This window comes from Brachyhypopomus gauderio, chromosome 6 (genome assembly GCF_052324685.1).
Source record: "Brachyhypopomus gauderio isolate BG-103 chromosome 6, BGAUD_0.2, whole genome shotgun sequence".
NCBI lineage: Eukaryota > Metazoa > Chordata > Actinopteri > Gymnotiformes > Hypopomidae > Brachyhypopomus > Brachyhypopomus gauderio.
In genome coordinates, this window is record NC_135216.1 from 32,132,330 (window position 1) to 32,151,265 (window position 18,936).

Sequence of the window (18,936 nt, forward strand, 5' to 3'; positions counted from 1 at the left end):
AAGCTAACCAGCCCTCATTTGCCATGATTGGTCAATTATATTTTTTTATTGAGCCCTCGGAAAGTCGCGCTTCATTTCCAATGTGGGTCCGCTAGCATAGCAACATAAGCTAACCTTTGCTAAGCTAAGCTAAACTCCACCAGAACACACTGTTTGGCGAAACTGAAGCAGTCGTGGATCATTTTGTTCGTTTTTATTCTGATTGTGGATACTTTTGAACATCACAGAAAATAAAAGGATTACTTTTATGGAATATATGAGAAATTTTCGGAATTTTCGCCAACCCGGAAGTGGTTATGAACACCGGCTACGACGCGATTCAACGTCGTGCGTAAAAATTGATAATTTTTCATAAGGGACTTTGTACAAAATATATAATCTAATACTAAACATGAGATTATAAACAGTATTGGAGCTTTTGAGTGCTGGAGTACTCTGTATCGTGTCGGATGCTACCGGAGTTGGCGACGTAAGCTTAGCTTAGCCTGTCAGACTATACTCATACCTGTCAAGTTTTGTATTTAAAAATACGGGACATTTCCCGTATATGACGTCATCGCCTAATTTGCATAATTAAACGAAAACATCTTTGGAGTGGCAAAAAGTGAAGAAAAAACACCCCAAATATGTTTTGAACTACAAATGAATAAAAAAATTAATTTTCTAGTGGTATTTCTAGCTACAAATGGGGACATCTCCTGGGCATATTTCTGTGCCTTTAGCCCGCGTTTGTGCTTGGCAGATTGTTCGTGCTGACGGACATCGTTCCTTCCCCCATGAGAGGCACTAAAATCACAGCTACATATCTTACAGAATGAGTAGCTATGCCCCTTCATGTTCCTCTTTAGGAAAGTAAATTCCCTGTCCCATTCGTCAAGGTACTTACACGTACGCTTAGCTTTTTAGGCAGGACTGCCTTCTCTCATTAAATCCATCTCTGATTTGTTGTTCCAGGTTTGCTCCCACTGTCGACACTAAACACGCGAGTTTTAATTTTTATTTTTTTAAAGCATTAATGTGTCGCTCCAAACAGAATTCTGTCACTAGCCTCGCGAGAACTGTCATCTGCAGTAGTCTGGGTGGCAGTGCTCGCGAGGCTAGTGACAGAATTCTGTTTGGAGCGGCACATGAATGCTTTAAAAAAAGAAAAATTGAAAACTGAAAATACGGGACAAATACGGGAAAATAAAAATACGGGACGACGCCGGGACAGAGCGGTAAAATACGGGACTGTCCCGGCCAAAACGGGACACTCGACAGCAGAGACTATATTGGACATAAATATCATATCATAACGTTCATAATAGGACATGGAATTTATTCATTGGATTTTTCTGGTCTTTCTGTAATGTGTGCTTCGTTGTTGTTTGAAATAGCTCATCGGTTTTGTGTATGGAATTTGTTAGCATGTTAACTTAGTTGGCTATGGGTGTGTACAGGGTGTGGCATACTTGGACATTGGAATGTTGGACTGGACATATCTTGGACAAAGTGGAATAACTTTGCAATGCTTTCATGGATTTGCTCAATTTTTTCTGTGTTGTTAGAAAAGACCCTAGCGAAATGTATTGTAATTTCGGATAACAGATTTGAATAACTATGTGAATATACATTCCTGGCATATTAGCATCTGTAATAGAGGCTCTAAAATAAACCAAATTACGTGAATATGATATTGAAGTGAATCAATATGTTCCTCCAACTGTCTACTTCAGTTTGAGCCATGAATGATAATTTTCCTATATGTACAACTTGAGATATCTAGTTTTAAAGTGAACTATGTAAAAAATGTTAAAAATGGCCACCGGGCGTGCGAATCTGCAGTATAGAGTTAAATGTAGTTTACGATGTGTCAGTATGGAGTGTTGATAGGTACGTGTGCTTTCATTAAACTATACAAACTATGAACTGATCTGGATTGTTTAATATGTATGTAAATATGTACACCATATTTTCATGTCTGTACATGTCTGTGTCAAAATCATTGGAATTTCAGCACTATCAAATGTGTACATTGCATACACAAAGACAAAAGAACACCATATGTTTGTGGCAATAGTGTTATTAATTATTAGCAAATGTTTAATACAATGCACAAAGATCATTGTAAAATCATTCTGACATGTGCAATAATTAATTCATACCAATATTCATATGTTTCTTTCACCATTCAGTGTAATCTGGAATTATAATCACTGACTCATTCGAGACAACAAAAACAACTTATTATACATGCTTTTGCAAATCAGAGAATTAAAGATTATTGATTCAATCAGAAGGATTGGAGTACGTAAGTCTGGTAATCAGAGAGGGATGCTAGTGGTGTGATAGGAAGAGCAGTTCTCTAAATAGATTTATGTAGTCAGGAGATCCCCTTAATGTGAACTAGAACCCAACAACCTAAACAAATACAGGAAAGTGATGACCTTTTAAAGCCAAGGACAAATTCCCTCAAATATGTCAGAGTACTTTACTGTGTTGCTGTCCTGATTATGTAAAGTGTTCATGGAGTTTCAATAGAAGCAGCATAAAAGCATAATTTCATTTGCCCTGTAATCAAGGTCTGTTCCTTAAATCCTCATTCTGAGATAATAACATAAGAAAACATAAGAAAACATGAGAACCATGGAGAGCAGTGTGTTGGTTCATCTTCTGCTTCTTTCAGTCCTGATGAACGGCCCCATGGAGATGGAGGAGGTGTCATGGATGTCCACAGACCTTTTGGAGTGGTGTCCAGTGTAGCATTGCTAGAAAAAAAAAGGTTAAAAATAATGAAAATCATTCGGTTCCTTTCCAAGAACTTTCACACCAGTTACAATTCACTTACTGTATAAATGTGAGTGGCTTATAGGATTGAATTACTATTGATCAGAGACTAGGATTGATCAGAGACTTGGGTGACAATAAACCTCCAGAGACAGGAGACATTTACACGTATTTGAAGAAAACAAAATGTAATTTTGCATGATGTTTTCTGACATTTGCAGAACTTACATGGCATAAACAAACTTTAATATATATAGAAAACAAATATGAACTCCAAACGTTTATTTACAGGAAGATCAATTATTTCATTTTGAAAACATTGCCGTTTTTTACTATTGTGGTTGTAGTAGTAGTAGTAGTTTCTACAATGTTGTCTTGTATTTCTCTGGCTTATTCTCTCTCCTCATGGACAGATGTAAGAACTCACCGCTGCACAGTTGTTGCTCTGCAGAAGGCAAAGGTGAATGGTGCAGTGAAGGTAGAACTTGGGGGAATTGTTAAAGGCAAACATCTTGAAGGAGAATAGAGCGGTTGTGGAGACACCATTCTGAAGGATTTGTACCGTTTTATCTTCTGGATTAGGACACCTAAAAAAAATTGGGATAATCCAAATTACATGTGGAGACAGATATATATATATATTAGTTAAATTGACTATTGTGGATCTATGCAATATGATAATGTATTAAATGTACACATTCAAGTCTCGTTCTGGGATCTGCCATCATGCAGAGTTTAGTTGCAGGTTCACAGTAACAGACATGACTTAATCAAGGCTTTCAGAAGCTCCTGAATATTAGAGACAGGTGTGTTGGAGCTAATCTCTGCAACCTGTAAGTTTCTAAGAACCACACTTGGCAACCCCTGCTATGGACACAGAAAGTGAAAGTGTCTTACTGTTTAACAATCAGATCCCAGCGGACAGCATAGTCGGGGTCATTTTCAGGGGTGGCCCAACATGAATAAATCACTGTAGCAATCTGACGACTGTCCACCCCCTGGACATACACTGCCACATAGACCCGCTGGTCCACCTCTACATATGCACTGCCATTATAAGGATGGGAGAAACCAGGATCCTGATAGGCAATCATCTTGACCTGGTACATCCCCAAAACACCTGGAAGGTTATTGTGCACTATGCTGTAGAAGAGTACAACCACAGATCAATTAGTAACTGGCAAACATGATTTACATTGACATCCACATAAACACTTGCAAGTTTACTTTGTAAAAGCTGTTCAACAATCTGTTGGGTTTCAGGACACATTAATGAGAGACCCAGTCAGTGGTCTCACCTCTGTAGAGGGTTGAAGTCTGTTTCCATGGTGAGGGTTTGACTGATCTGGTAAATGCAGGAGAAAGACAAATCCAGAGTTCTTTTCTCTCTGTTAATGGGGCTTCTAGATGGGTCCATTCCACCCAGGATCATGTTTTGATAGATCAAGTGGGTTCCATTGGCCTGTAGAGATGGTTTATTTTAGATATTTTTAATCCTTAAATATTTAGACATTCAGTTCAATAAGAATTTACATTTATGAAGTTCAAATCTATCTGTGGGTTCCAGAACTGAATATAATGTCCGAAGTGTTTCTGAAACAGCATAACTAGTGTTTAATGTACCGTGAGGTTTGTGCCACAGATGTGATCATCATTATCAAAATGGAACACCACTCTGTCATTCTGGACTGTTCCTCTGCAGCTGGGGTCACTCAGGTGTAAATCGTAGAAAGAGAAACCAGCTTCAAAGAGCTGACAGCGTGACAGAGACATGAAGGCAGAGCTGCCATTACACACTTCAACAGCGTCTGGAACAGGGAGGGGAGGGGAAAGAAGGGAGCGTGAGCATAACCTTTGATTAAATAATGTCAAAGTACACTTCCACATATTTCCACCTCTGTTTATAAAAACCTGCTTTTACCATAAGTCTCTGGGTGGGGTCTAGAATGATTTGCTTTACAGAAGCAGCCATAGAAACCATCTATCTCTCCACACCACTCATCCGTAGTGCAGTGCAGCATCTCACAGAAGTCTATAAGATATATAAAGAGGAATAAAATATTAATACAATAAAATAGTTATCCAAATATATGAAAAGTTGCAGGATTGGACATTCTGTGAATATTGTCTGTGGAGCAGTAGATGTTGATCATACCGGTATTTGTTGACGGGGTATATGTTGTTGATGTGGTATATGTTGTTGACATAGTCGTACTGGTACTGAGCGTCGTACTGGTAGTTGTTGACAGGGTAGTGGGCGTCGTACTGGTAGCTATTGACAGGGTAGTGGGCGTTGTACTGGTAGTTGTTGACTCTGTAGTGGGCGTCGTACTGGTAGTTGTTGATTCTGTAGTGGGCGTCATACTGGTAGTTGTTGACAGGGTAGTGGGCGTCGTACTGGTAGTTGTTGACTCTGTAGTGGGCGTTGTACTGGTAGTTGTTGACTCTGTAGTGGGCATCGTACTGGTAGCTGTTGACGTTGTAGTGGGCGTCATACTGGTAGCTGTTGACTCTGTAGTGGGCGTCGTACTGGTAGTTGTTGACAGGGTAGTGGGCGTCGTACTGGTAGTTGTTGATTCTGTAGTGGGCGTCATACTGGTAGTTGTTGACAGGGTAGTGGGCGTCGTACTGGTAGTTGTTGACTCTGTAGTGGGCGTTGTACTGGTAGTTGTTGACTCTGTAGTGGGCATCGTACTGGTAGCTGTTGACGATGTAGTGGGCGTCATACTGGTAGCTGTTGACTCTGTAGTGGGTGTCGTACTGGTAGTTGTTGACAGGGTAGTGGGCGTCGTACTGGTAGTTGTTGACTCTGTAGTGGGCGTCGTACTGGTAGTTGTTGACTCTGTAGTGGGCGTCGTACTGGTAGCTGTTGACTCTGTAGTGGGCGTCGTACTGGTAGCTGTTGACTCTGTAGTGGGCGTCGTACTGGTAGTTGTTGACAGGGTAGTGGGCGTCGTACTGGTAGCTGTTGACTCTGTAGTCGGCGTCGTACTGGTAGCTGTTGACTCTGTAGTCGGCGTTGTACTGGTAGCTGTTGACACTGTAGTGAGAATTGATGAGATTGACTTGCGGGGCTACAAGGACTAGGGATGCACCGAAATGAAAATTCTTAGCCGAAACCGAAAACCGAAAATGAGGACATTATGACAATTATTAGTAACATTGGATTTATGGCTAACCTCACTAAAATCAAGGCATTGCTATTCAAAGAATAAATCAACTACAAAATTTGATTTGAAAATATTTATTTAGCTCTGACATTACAGTAATGCATTTTATAAAATAAAATTAGTGGTGGGCCGTTAACGGCGATAACGCTGACAATGGCCTACCACTGATTAAATTTAACTCGCTTGCAGACCGTTTTTATCTGAGAGGATAAATATATGTATTTAAATTTAATTATAACTGACTGGCCTGAAAGATAAATATAAATTCTCTCATAAAAACGTGACGTGAGTTGCAACAACATTAAACAGCTCAGGTAAACACACTTCTGAGAAATGTCGTCTGCTCGGCAAAACATAATGGGGCTCAATGTGCTCCATTAGCCTACAAAATTCCACATCCTCTACGACAGAGAACGGCTGATCGTCTAAGGCAACGAGTTCCATAATTTTTGGTGTAATGTCCTTTGCCTCAGCGCCATCACTGGAAAACTTTTTTGCTAGTTTTATCCAAATAAGCGCGTGCAGGTGGCGATTTTTGCTTGCGTCATCACAACACATTGTTTCGGCCGTGTTGTTTCGGTGATGAAAGTATTTTTCGGTGGCCCAATAAAATTTTCGGTGGCCGAATTTTCGGTGCATCCCTAACAAGGACTGCAAATCTTAGCATGCATGTATACGTCCTAAGGCGTAGCTACTTCTAATCTCTGCAATACAATTAGTAGAAGTGGTCAACTTTATGTAATTTTGATTTTATGTAGATGTATCTCTTTTGTAGCCTTTAGCCTCTCAGATTTCTCCTTAACATATAAGGAATAAACAAACATAATTTGACTCCTAATGAAGGTGGCTATGTCACTCTTCCTCCTCCTCTTACTCAAAACCTATGCTCTCCAGGAGCCAATTATTATTGTATTATTATTAATTTATTATAATTATTCTGCACATATATATATTAATATGAAGTAATCCATTTGCTCTTCCTTGTAAAAGCATTTGCACGTAAAAGGCACTTGCAAAAAACCAATTTGTAAAATGTTTTTATGGAACTGCTGAACAAATGTCTCCTCAGTATTGCTTTTTTTAAAAACGTTATAGATCCGTTTCCACATTTCAAATATTGTATTTATTAAAGCCGGGCAGGCAATGATTTGGACGATTTAAAAAGCATCCAACATTTACTCAACGGAAATGTTTGTAGTTTACCATTATTAGATGTGGTGAACATGGTGGTGGGCATTTGGGTGGAGGACATTTGGCTGTAGCAGCCACGCTGCCCATTCCTGACTGCACACTCCTCAGAGGGAGAGCAGGAGGTGGAGACGCAGGTCAGGTCATTGGGAGCAGAACACTCACAGTGCTGGGAACATTCTGGAGCCCAGAACTGCTCACCTAGCTGCAAGAAAAAGACACTGCAATTAGTTCCATCAAAGTTCCATCAAAGCACACAAATGATCTTTTAGTATAAATTTATGATTGTACCTCAACTGCACAACATTCATTGCAAAATATAAGAACGTACATGAAAGTAGAGTCCATCGTAGAGGCAGCCGCACTGGTCCACTGATACACAGAGACCTCCACTCCTCATGAAGCCTTTATCACAGAAACAGCCCTCTGAACACGTCCTCTCACATACAGCATCAGTGCTGTTGGTACAGGTGTGCCCACAGTCTGTGTCACACAGCTCATAGTGACTGTTCACAGGACAATCCATGCCTGACAAAGTAAGACAAAGAATTAGGACGTGCAATGTACTAAATCTCTCTACTGAGCAATAGTAGATGTATTTCAAGTACATGAGTATAACCTCTCCCATACTGTGAGGACAACAAACCATTTGAAATGGGTTTGTTTCAAATGACTTACGGCAGGTGGAGTTCTGTCTCCAGGGATAGACCGTTGCATTGGCAGAATGGCAGGCACTGACATAGGTCTGGATGGAACGGCACAGTACATCGTTACTGTACTCAGTCAGGCAAACATCAAATACGCAGTCATTGAAGTAGGCTTGAGGGTCCACGTAGTCATGGCAGAAGCTGAAGGGACCCTGTCTGTCCCTGATGATCTCACACTGAGTTTGTGCCCTAGTTTGGTCTGGGCATGATGGACATGAGTCTCCACACCCATCACTGCACACTGTGTCATTCTCAACTCTCCAGCTGGCTCCAAACTGGGAAGCTGAAGTCACCAGTGCACCTGAGCGTGTGAGGAAGTCGTCACTCGTCTGGCCGTTGTAGTTACCACACAGACCACACGTGGTTCCATTGTAATTTCGTGGGACAGTGATCCGCGCCACCCAAGAGCCATCGTAACTCACACTAAGGCCAAAGTCAGTCGTAATGAAAGTGTTCATTCCACTGGAGTAAATGGACACTCGGCCAGAGTCGAGCAGGACAGGAAGGTTCCTGGTCTCATCATCAACCTGATGAAGACAAAAATCAATCTTGTCTTTGAAACATTCCCCCGTGTATAACAGGGCTGTCACCACATAACTGCTTTTTAAAAAATGTCTCCCTTTGGCAATTTCTTATATTTTGTTTAAGGTAAAATAGTTCAAGCTGCTACCTATAATTCCTCCTTACCTTGACAGCACCATTCATGTTACGTGACATGTGTATCATGTATCCTGAGACATTGACATAAACATCAACAGGTATGGAAACTGGGAGTCCTTTCCATGCTTCATTTCTTGCTGAGACCTGGAAATACGGTAGTCCTTGAGTATCATTGCATATGGTTGCCAGAATGTATTGACAAGTGCCCTGGAAGTCAAAATTGCGCCCATCAAAAGTGGTGTAGTGGGGGTCCCCTGAAGTAGAGCATGTGGCACGGGGCTGTAGCAGTGGAGAAGCAGTTGTTTCTGGAGTGGTAGTTGTTTCTGGAGTGGTAGTAGTAGTTGTTTCTGGAGTGGTTGTTGTTTCTGGAGTGGTAGTGGTAGTTGTTTCTGGAGTGGTAGTGGTAGTTGTTTCTGGAGTAGTAGTTGTTGACTCTGTAGTGGGCGTCGTACTGGTAGCTGTTGACTCTGTAGTGGGCGTCGTACTGGTAGCTGTTGACAGGGTAGTGGGTGTCGTACTGGTAGTTGTTGACAGGGTAGTGGGCATCGTACTGGTAGTTGTTGACTCTGTAGTGGGCGTCGTACTGGTAGTTGTTGACAGGGTAGTGGGCGTCGTACTGGTAGTTGTTGACTCTGTAGTGGGCGTCGTACTGGTAGTTGTTGACAGGGTAGTGGGCATCGTACTGGTAGTTGTTGACTCTGTAGTGGGCGTCGTAGTGGTAGTTGTTGACTCTGTAGTGGGCGTCGTAGTGGTAGTTGTTGACTCTGTAGTGGGCATCGTACTGGTAGTTGTTGACAGGGTAGTGGGCGTCGTACTGGTAGTTGTTGACAGGGTAGTGGGCGTCGTACTGGTAGTTGTTGACTCTGTAGCGGGCGTCGTACTGGTAGTTGTTGACAGGGTAGTGGGCGTCGTACTGGTAGTTGTTGACAGGGTAGTGGGCGTCGTACTGGTAGTTGTTGACTCTGTAGTGGGCGTTGTACTGGTAGTTGTTGACTCTGTAGTGGGCATCGTACTGGTAGCTGTTGACGTTGTAGTGGGCGTCATACTGGTAGCTGTTGACTCTGTAGTCGGCGTCGTACTGGTAGCTGTTGACTCTGTAGTGGGCGTTGTACTGGTAGCTGTTGACACTGTAGTGAGAATTTATGAGATTGACTTGCAGGGCTACAAGGACTGCAAATCTTAGCATGCATGTATACGTCCTAAGGCGTAGCTACATCTAATCTCTGCAATACAATTAGTAGAAGTGGTCAACTTAACGTAATTTTGATTTTATGTAGATGTATCTCTTTTGTAGCTTTTAGCCTCTCAGATTTCTCCTTAACATATAAGAAATAAACAAACATAATTTGACTCCTAACGAAGGTGGCTATGTCACTCTTCCTCCTCCTCTTACTCAAAACCTATGCTCTCCAGGAGCCAATTATTATTGTATTATTATTAATTTATTATAATTATTCTGCACATATATATATATATATATATATATATATATATATATATATATATATATATATATATATATATATTAATATGAAGTAATCCATTTGCTCTTCCTTGTAAAAGCATTTGCATGAAAAAGGCACTTGCAAAAAATCAATTTGTATCTCTTTTGTAGCCTTTAGCCTCTCAGATTTCTCCTTAACATATAAGGAATAAACAAACATAATTTGACTCCTAATGAAGGTGGCTATGTCACTCTTCCTCCTCCTCTTACTCAAAACCTATGCTCTCCAGGAGCCAATTATTATTGTATTATTATTAATTTATTATAATTATTCTGCACATATATATATTAATATGAAGTAATCCATTTGCTCTTCCTTGTAAAAGCATTTGCACGTAAAAGGCACTTGCAAAAAACCAATTTGTAAAATGTTTTTATGGAACTGCTGAACAAATGTCTCCTCAGTATTGCTTTTTTTAAAAACGTTATAGATCTGTTTCCACATTTCAAATATTGTATTTATTAAAGCCGGGCAGGCAATGATTTGGACGATTTAAAAAGCATCCAACATTTACTCAACGGAAATGTTTGTAGTTTACCATTATTAGATGTGGTGAACATGGTGGTGGGCATTTGGGTGGAGGACATTTGGCTGTAGCAGCCACGCTGCCCATTCCTGACTGCACACTCCTCAGAGGGAGAGCAGGAGGTGGAGACGCAGGTCAGGTCATTGGGAGCAGAACACTCACAGTGCTGGGAACATTCTGGAGTCCAGAACTGCTCACCTAGCTGCAAGAAAAAGACACTGCAATTAGTTCCATCAAAGTTCCATCAAAGCACACAAATGATCTTTTAGTATAAATTTATGATTGTACCTCAACTGCACAACATTCATTGCAAAATATAAGAACGTACATGAAAGTAGAGTCCATCGTAGAGGCAGCCGCACTGGTCCACTGATACACAGAGACCTCCACTCCTCATGAAGCCTTTATCACAGAAACAGCCCTCTGAACACGTCCTCTCACATACAGCATCAGTGCTGTTGGTACAGGTGTGCCCACAGTCTGTGTCACACAGCTCATAGTGACTGTTCACAGGACAATCCATGCCTGACAAAGTAAGACAAAGAATTAGGACGTGCAATGTACTAAATCTCTCTACTGAGCAATAGTAGATGTATTTCAAGTACATGAGTATAACCTCTCCCATACTGTGAGGACAACAAACCATTTGAAATGGGTTTGTTTCAAATGACTTACGGCAGGTGGAGTTCTGTCTCCAGGGATAGACCGTTGCATTAGCAGAATGGCAGGCACTGACATAGGTCTGGATGGAACGGCACAGTACATCGTTACTGTACTCAGTCAGGCAAACATCAAATACGCAGTCATTGAAGTAGGATTGAGGGTCCACGTAGTCATGGCAGAAGCTGAAGGGACCCTGTCTGTCCCTGATGATCTCACACTGAGTTTGTGCCCTAGTTTGGTCTGGGCATGATGGACATGAGTCTCCACACCCATCACTGCACACTGTGTCATTATCAACTCTCCAGCTGGCTCCAAACTGGGAAGCTGAAGTCACCAGTGCACCTGAGCGTGTGAGGAAGTCGTCACTCGTCTGGCCGTTGTAGTTACCACACAGACCACACGTGGTTCCATTGTAATTTCGTGGGACAGTGATCCGCGCCACCCAAGAGCCATCGTAACTCACACTAAGGCCAAAGTCAGTCGTAATGAAAGTGTTCATTCCACTGGAGTAAATGGACACTCGGCCAGAGTCGAGCAGGACAGGAAGGTTCCTGGTCTCATCATCAACCTGATGAAGACAAAAATCAATCTTGTCTTTAAAACATTCCCCCGTGTATAACAGGGCTGTCACCACATAACTGCTTTTTAAAAAATGTCCCCCTTTGGCAATTTCTTATATTTTGTTTAAGGTAAAATAGTTCAAGCTGCTACCTATAATTCCTCCTTACCTTGACAGCACCATTCATGTTACGTGACATGTGTATCATGTATCCTGAGACATTCACATAAACATCAACAGGTATGGAAACTGGGAGTCCTTTCCATGCTTCATTTCTTGCTGAGACCTGGAAATACGGTAGTCCTTGAGTATCATTGCATATGGTTGCCAGAATGTATTGACAAGTGCCCTGGAAGTCAAAATTGCGCCCATCAAAAGAGGTGTAGTGGGGGTCCCCTGAAGTAGAGCATGTGGCACGGGGCTGTAGCAGTGGAGAAGCAGTTGTTTCTGGAGTGGTAGTTGTTTCTGGAGTGGTAGTAGTAGTTGTTTCTGGAGTGGTTGTTGTTTCTGGAGTGGTAGTGGTAGTTGTTTCTGGAGTGGTAGTGGTAGTTGTTTCTGGAGTAGTAGTTGTTGACTCTGTAGTGGGCGTCGTACTGGTAGCTGTTGACTCTGTAGTGGGCGTCGTACTGGTAGCTGTTGACAGGGTAGTGGGTGTCGTACTGGTAGTTGTTGACAGGGTAGTGGGCATCGTACTGGTAGTTGTTGACTCTGTAGTGGGCGTCGTACTGGTAGTTGTTGACAGGGTAGTGGGCGTCGTACTGGTAGTTGTTGACTCTGTAGTGGGCGTCGTACTGGTAGTTGTTGACAGGGTAGTGGGCATCGTACTGGTAGTTGTTGACTCTGTAGTGGGCGTCGTAGTGGTAGTTGTTGACTCTGTAGTGGGCGTCGTAGTGGTAGTTGTTGACTCTGTAGTGGGCATCGTACTGGTAGTTGTTGACAGGGTAGTGGGCGTCGTACTGGTAGTTGTTGACAGGGTAGTGGGCGTCGTACTGGTAGTTGTTGACTCTGTAGCGGGCGTCGTACTGGTAGTTGTTGACAGGGTAGTGGGCGTCGTACTGGTAGTTGTTGACAGGGTAGTGGGCGTCGTACTGGTAGTTGTTGACTCTGTAGTGGGCGTTGTACTGGTAGTTGTTGACTCTGTAGTGGGCATCGTACTGGTAGCTGTTGACTCTGTAATGGGCATCGTACTGGTAGCTGTTGACGTTGTAGTGGGCGTCATACTGGTAGCTGTTGACTCTGTAGTCGGCGTCGTACTGGTAGCTGTTGACTCTGTAGTGGGCGTTGTACTGGTAGCTGTTGACACTGTAGTGAGAATTGATGAGATTGACTTGCGGGGCTACAAGGACTGCAAATCTTAGCATGCATGTATACGTCCTAAGGCGTAGCTACATCTAATCTCTGCAATACAATTAGTAGAAGTGGTCAACTTAACGTAATTTTGATTTTATGTAGATGTATCTCTTTTGTAGCTTTTAGCCTCTCAGATTTCTCCTTAACATATAAGAAATAAACAAACATAATTTGACTCCTAACGAAGGTGGCTATGTCACTCTTCCTCCTCCTCTTACTCAAAACCTATGCTCTCCAGGAGCCAATTATTATTGTATTATTATTAATTTATTATAATTATTCTGCACATATATATATATATATATATATATATATATATATATATATATATATATATATATATATATTAATATGAAGTAATCCATTTGCTCTTCCTTGTAAAAGCATTTGCATGTAAAAGGCACTTGCAAAAAATCAATTTGTATCTCTTTTGTAGCCTTTAGCCTCTCAGATTTCTCCTTAACATATAAGGAATAAACAAACATAATTTGACTCCTAATGAAGGTGGCTATGTCACTCTTCCTCCTCCTCTTACTCAAAACCTATGCTCTCCAGGAGCCAATTATTATTGTATTATTATTAATTTATTATAATTATTCTGCACATATATATATTAATATGAAGTAATCCATTTGCTCTTCCTTGTAAAAGCATTTGCACGTAAAAGGCACTTGCAAAAAACCAATTTGTAAAATGTTTTTATGGAACTGCTGAACAAATGTCTCCTCAGTATTGCTTTTTTTAAAAACGTTATAGATCTGTTTCCACATTTCAAATATTGTATTTATTAAAGCCGGGCAGGCAATGATTTGGACGATTTAAAAAGCATCCAACATTTACTCAACGGAAATGTTTGTAGTTTACCATTATTAGATGTGGTGAACATGGTGGTGGGCATTTGGGTGGAGGACATTTGGCTGTAGCAGCCACGCTGCCCATTCCTGACTGCACACTCCTCAGAGGGAGAGCAGGAGGTGGAGACGCAGGTCAGGTCATTGGGAGCAGAACACTCACAGTGCTGGGAACATTCTGGAGTCCAGAACTGCTCACCTAGCTGCAAGAAAAAGACACTGCAATTAGTTCCATCAAAGTTCCATCAAAGCACACAAATGATCTTTTAGTATAAATTTATGATTGTACCTCAACTGCACAACATTCATTGCAAAATATAAGAACGTACATGAAAGTAGAGTCCATCGTAGAGGCAGCCGCACTGGTCCACTGATACACAGAGACCTCCACTCCTCATGAAGCCTTTATCACAGAAACAGCCCTCTGAACACGTCCTCTCACATACAGCATCAGTGCTGTTGGTACAGGTGTGCCCACAGTCTGTGTCACACAGCTCATAGTGACTGTTCACAGGACAATCCATGCCTGACAAAGTAAGACAAAGAATTAGGACGTGCAATGTACTAAATCTCTCTACTGAGCAATAGTAGATGTATTTCAAGTACATGAGTATAACCTCTCCCATACTGTGAGGACAACAAACCATTTGAAATGGGTTTGTTTCAAATGACTTACGGCAGGTGGAGTTCTGTCTCCAGGGATAGACCGTTGCATTAGCAGAATGGCAGGCACTGACATAGGTCTGGATGGAACGGCACAGTACATCGTTACTGTACTCAGTCAGGCAAACATCAAATACGCAGTCATTGAAGTAGGATTGAGGGTCCACGTAGTCATGGCAGAAGCTGAAGGGACCCTGTCTGTCCCTGATGATCTCACACTGAGTTTGTGCCCTAGTTTGGTCTGGGCATGATGGACATGAGTCTCCACACCCATCACTGCACACTGTGTCATTATCAACTCTCCAGCTGGCTCCAAACTGGGAAGCTGAAGTCACCAGTGCACCTGAGCGTGTGAGGAAGTCGTCACTCGTCTGGCCGTTGTAGTTACCACACAGACCACACGTGGTTCCATTGTAATTTCGTGGGACAGTGATCCGCGCCACCCAAGAGCCATCGTAACTCACACTAAGGCCAAAGTCAGTCGTAATGAAAGTGTTCATTCCACTGGAGTAAATGGACACTCGGCCAGAGTCGAGCAGGACAGGAAGGTTCCTGGTCTCATCATCAACCTGATGAAGACAAAAATCAATCTTGTCTTTAAAACATTCCCCCGTGTATAACAGGGCTGTCACCACATAACTGCTTTTTAAAAAATGTCCCCCTTTGGCAATTTCTTATATTTTGTTTAAGGTAAAATAGTTCAAGCTGCTACCTATAATTCCTCCTTACCTTGACAGCACCATTCATGTTACGTGACATGTGTATCATGTATCCTGAGACATTCACATAAACATCAACAGGTATGGAAACTGGGAGTCCTTTCCATGCTTCATTTCTTGCTGAGACCTGGAAATACGGTAGTCCTTGAGTATCATTGCATATGGTTGCCAGAATGTATTGACAAGTGCCCTGGAAGTCAAAATTGCGCCCATCAAAAGAGGTGTAGTGGGGGTCCCCTGAAGTAGAGCATGTGGCACGGGGCTGTAGCAGTGGAGAAGCAGTTGTTTCTGGAGTGGTAGTTGTTTCTGGAGTGGTAGTAGTAGTTGTTTCTGGAGTGGTTGTTGTTTCTGGAGTGGTAGTGGTAGTTGTTTCTGGAGTGGTAGTGGTAGTTGTTTCTGGAGTAGTAGTTGTTGACTCTGTAGTGGGCGTCGTACTGGTAGCTGTTGACTCTGTAGTGGGCGTCGTACTGGTAGCTGTTGACAGGGTAGTGGGTGTCGTACTGGTAGTTGTTGACAGGGTAGTGGGCATCGTACTGGTAGTTGTTGACTCTGTAGTGGGCGTCGTACTGGTAGTTGTTGACAGGGTAGTGGGCGTCGTACTGGTAGTTGTTGACTCTGTAGTGGGCGTCGTACTGGTAGTTGTTGACAGGGTAGTGGGCATCGTACTGGTAGTTGTTGACTCTGTAGTGGGCGTCGTAGTGGTAGTTGTTGACTCTGTAGTGGGCATCGTACTGGTAGTTGTTGACAGGGTAGTGGGCGTCGTACTGGTAGTTGTTGACAGGGTAGTGGGCGTCGTACTGGTAGTTGTTGACTCTGTAGCGGGCGTCGTACTGGTAGTTGTTGACAGGGTAGTGGGCGTCGTACTGGTAGTTGTTGACAGGGTAGTGGGCGTCGTACTGGTAGTTGTTGACTCTGTAGTGGGCGTTGTACTGGTAGTTGTTGACTCTGTAGTGGGCATCGTACTGGTAGCTGTTGACTCTGTAATGGGCATCGTACTGGTAGCTGTTGACGTTGTAGTGGGCGTCATACTGGTAGCTGTTGACTCTGTAGTCGGCGTCGTACTGGTAGCTGTTGACTCTGTAGTGGGCGTTGTACTGGTAGCTGTTGACACTGTAGTGAGAATTGATGAGATTGACTTGCGGGGCTACAAGGACTGCAAATCTTAGCATGCATGTATACGTCCTAAGGCGTAGCTACATCTAATCTCTGCAATACAATTAGTAGAAGTGGTCAACTTAACGTAATTTTGATTTTATGTAGATGTATCTCTTTTGTAGCTTTTAGCCTCTCAGATTTCTCCTTAACATATAAGAAATAAACAAACATAATTTGACTCCTAACGAAGGTGGCTATGTCACTCTTCCTCCTCCTCTTACTCAAAACCTATGCTCTCCAGGAGCCAATTATTATTGTATTATTATTAATTTATTATAATTATTCTGCACATATATATATATATATATATTAATATGAAGTAATCCATTTGCTCTTCCTTGTAAAAGCATTTGCATGTAAAAGGCACTTGCAAAAAATCTATTTGTTAAATGATTTCATGGAACTGCTGAACAAATGTCTCCTCAGTATTGCTTTTTTTAAACACGTTATAGATCTGTTTCCATATTTCAAATATTGTATTTATTAAAGCCGGGCAGGCAATGATTTGGACGATTTAAAAAGCATCCAACATTTACTCAACGGAAATGTTTGTAGTTTACCATTAATAGATGTGGTGAACATGGTGGTGGGCATTTGGGTGGAGGACATTTGGCTGTAGCAGCCACGCTGCCCATTCCTGACTGCACACTCCTCAGAGGGAGAGCAGGAGGTGGAGACGCAGGTCAGGTCATTGGGAGCAGAACACTCACAGTGCTGGGAACATTCTGGAGTCCAGAACTGCTCACCTAGCTGCAAGAAAAAAACACTGCAATTAGTTCCATCAATGTTCCATCAAAGCACACAAATGATCTTTTAGTATAAATTTATGATTGTACCTCAACTGCACAACATTCATTGCAAAATATAAGAACGTACATGAAAGTAGAGTCCATCGTAGAGGCAGCCGCACTGGTCCACTGATACACAGAGACCTCCACTCCTCATGAAGCCTTTATCACAGAAACAGCCCTCTGAACACGTCCTCTCACATACAGCATCAGTGCTGCTGGTACAGGTGTGCCCACAATCTGTGTCACACAGCTCATAGTGACTGTTCACAGGACAATCTATGCCTGACAAAGTAAGACAAAGAATTAGGATGTGCAATGTACTAAATCTCTCTACTGAGCAATAGTAGATGTATTTCAAGTACATGAGTATAACCTCTCCCATACTGTGAGGACAACAGACCATTTGAAATGGGTTTGTTTCAAATGACTTACGGCAGGTGGAGTTCTGTCTCCAGGGATAGACCGTTGCATTGGCAGAATGGCAGGCACTGACATAGGTCTGGATGGAACGGCACAGTACATCGTTACTGTACTCAGTCAGGCAAACATCAAATACGCAGTCATTGAAGTAGGATTGAGGGTCCACGTAGGCTTGGCAGAAGCTGAAGGGACCCTGTCTGTCCCTGATGATCTCACACTTAGTTTGTGCCCTAGTTTGGTCTGGGCATGATGGACATGAGTCTCCACACCCATCACTGCACACTGTGTCATTCTCGACTCTCCAGCTGGCTCCAAACTGGGAAGCTGAAGTCACCAGTGCACCTGAGCGTGTGAGGAAGTCGTCACTCGTCTGACCGTTGTAGTTACCACACAGACCACACGTGGTTCCACTGTAATTTTGTGGGACAGTGATCCGCACCACCCAAGAGCCATCGTAACTCACACTAAGGCCAAAGTCAGTCGTAATTAAAGTGTTCATTCCACTGGAGTAAATGGACACTCGGCCAGAGTCGAGCAGGATAGGAAGGTTCCTGGTCTCATCATCAACCTGATGAAGACAAAAATCAATCTTGTCTTTAAAACATTCCCCCGTGTATAACAGGGCTGTCACCACATAACTGCTTTTTTAAAAATGTCCCCCTTTGGCAATTTCTTATATTTTGTTTAAGGTAAAATAGTTCAAGCTGCTACCTATAATTCATCCTTACCTTGACAGCACCATTCATGTTATGTGACATGTGTATCATGTATCCTGAGACATTGACATAAACATCAACAGGTATGGAAACTGGGAGTCCTTTCCATGCTTCATTTCTTGCTGAGACCTGGAAATACGGTAGTCCTTGAGTATCATTGCATATGGTTGCCAGAATGTATTGACAAGTGCCCTGGAAGTCAAAATTGCGCCCATCAAAAGAGGTGTAGTGGGGGTCCCCTGAAGTAGAGCATGTGGCACTGGGCTGTAGTGGTGGAGAAGCAGTTGTTTCTGGAGTGGTAGTTGTTTCTGGAGTGGTAGTGGTAGTAGTTTCTGGAGTGGTAGTGGTAGTAGTTTTTGGTGTGGTAGTAGTTTCTGGAGTGGTAGTTGTGTCTGGAGTGGTAGTTGTTTCTGGAGTGGTAGTGGTAGTTGTTTCTGGAGTGGTAGTTGTATCTGGGATGGTAGTATTTTCTGGAGTGGTAGTGGTAGTTGTTTCTGGAATGGTAGTTGTATCTGGGATGGTAGTTG

At 42.4% G+C, this 18,936-nt stretch overlaps 1 protein-coding gene across 1 annotated transcript; it reads right to left on the reverse strand.

Annotated features, from left to right (window-relative positions):
- Positions 1-2,162: 2,162 nt before the first annotated feature.
- On the reverse strand, positions 2,163-16,496 carry LOC143516411 (alpha-tectorin-like). The gene is made up of 24 exons (XM_077007960.1): positions 15,803-16,496; positions 15,338-15,744; positions 14,622-15,177; positions 14,275-14,471; positions 13,959-14,148; positions 12,947-13,046; positions 12,372-12,914; positions 11,914-12,337; positions 11,198-11,753; positions 10,851-11,047; positions 10,535-10,724; positions 9,486-9,618; positions 8,925-9,453; positions 7,803-8,358; positions 7,456-7,652; positions 7,140-7,329; positions 5,264-5,849; positions 4,922-5,229; positions 4,688-4,798; positions 4,390-4,574; positions 4,065-4,228; positions 3,664-3,909; positions 3,194-3,353; positions 2,163-2,747 (listed from the first exon to the last, which is right to left on the reverse strand). Exons 1-24 carry the CDS (start codon positions 16,494-16,496, stop codon positions 2,646-2,648), a joined length of 7,521 nt encoding a protein of 2,506 aa, XP_076864075.1. The 3' UTR covers positions 2,163-2,645.
- Between the last annotated feature and the right edge of the window lie 2,440 nt (positions 16,497-18,936).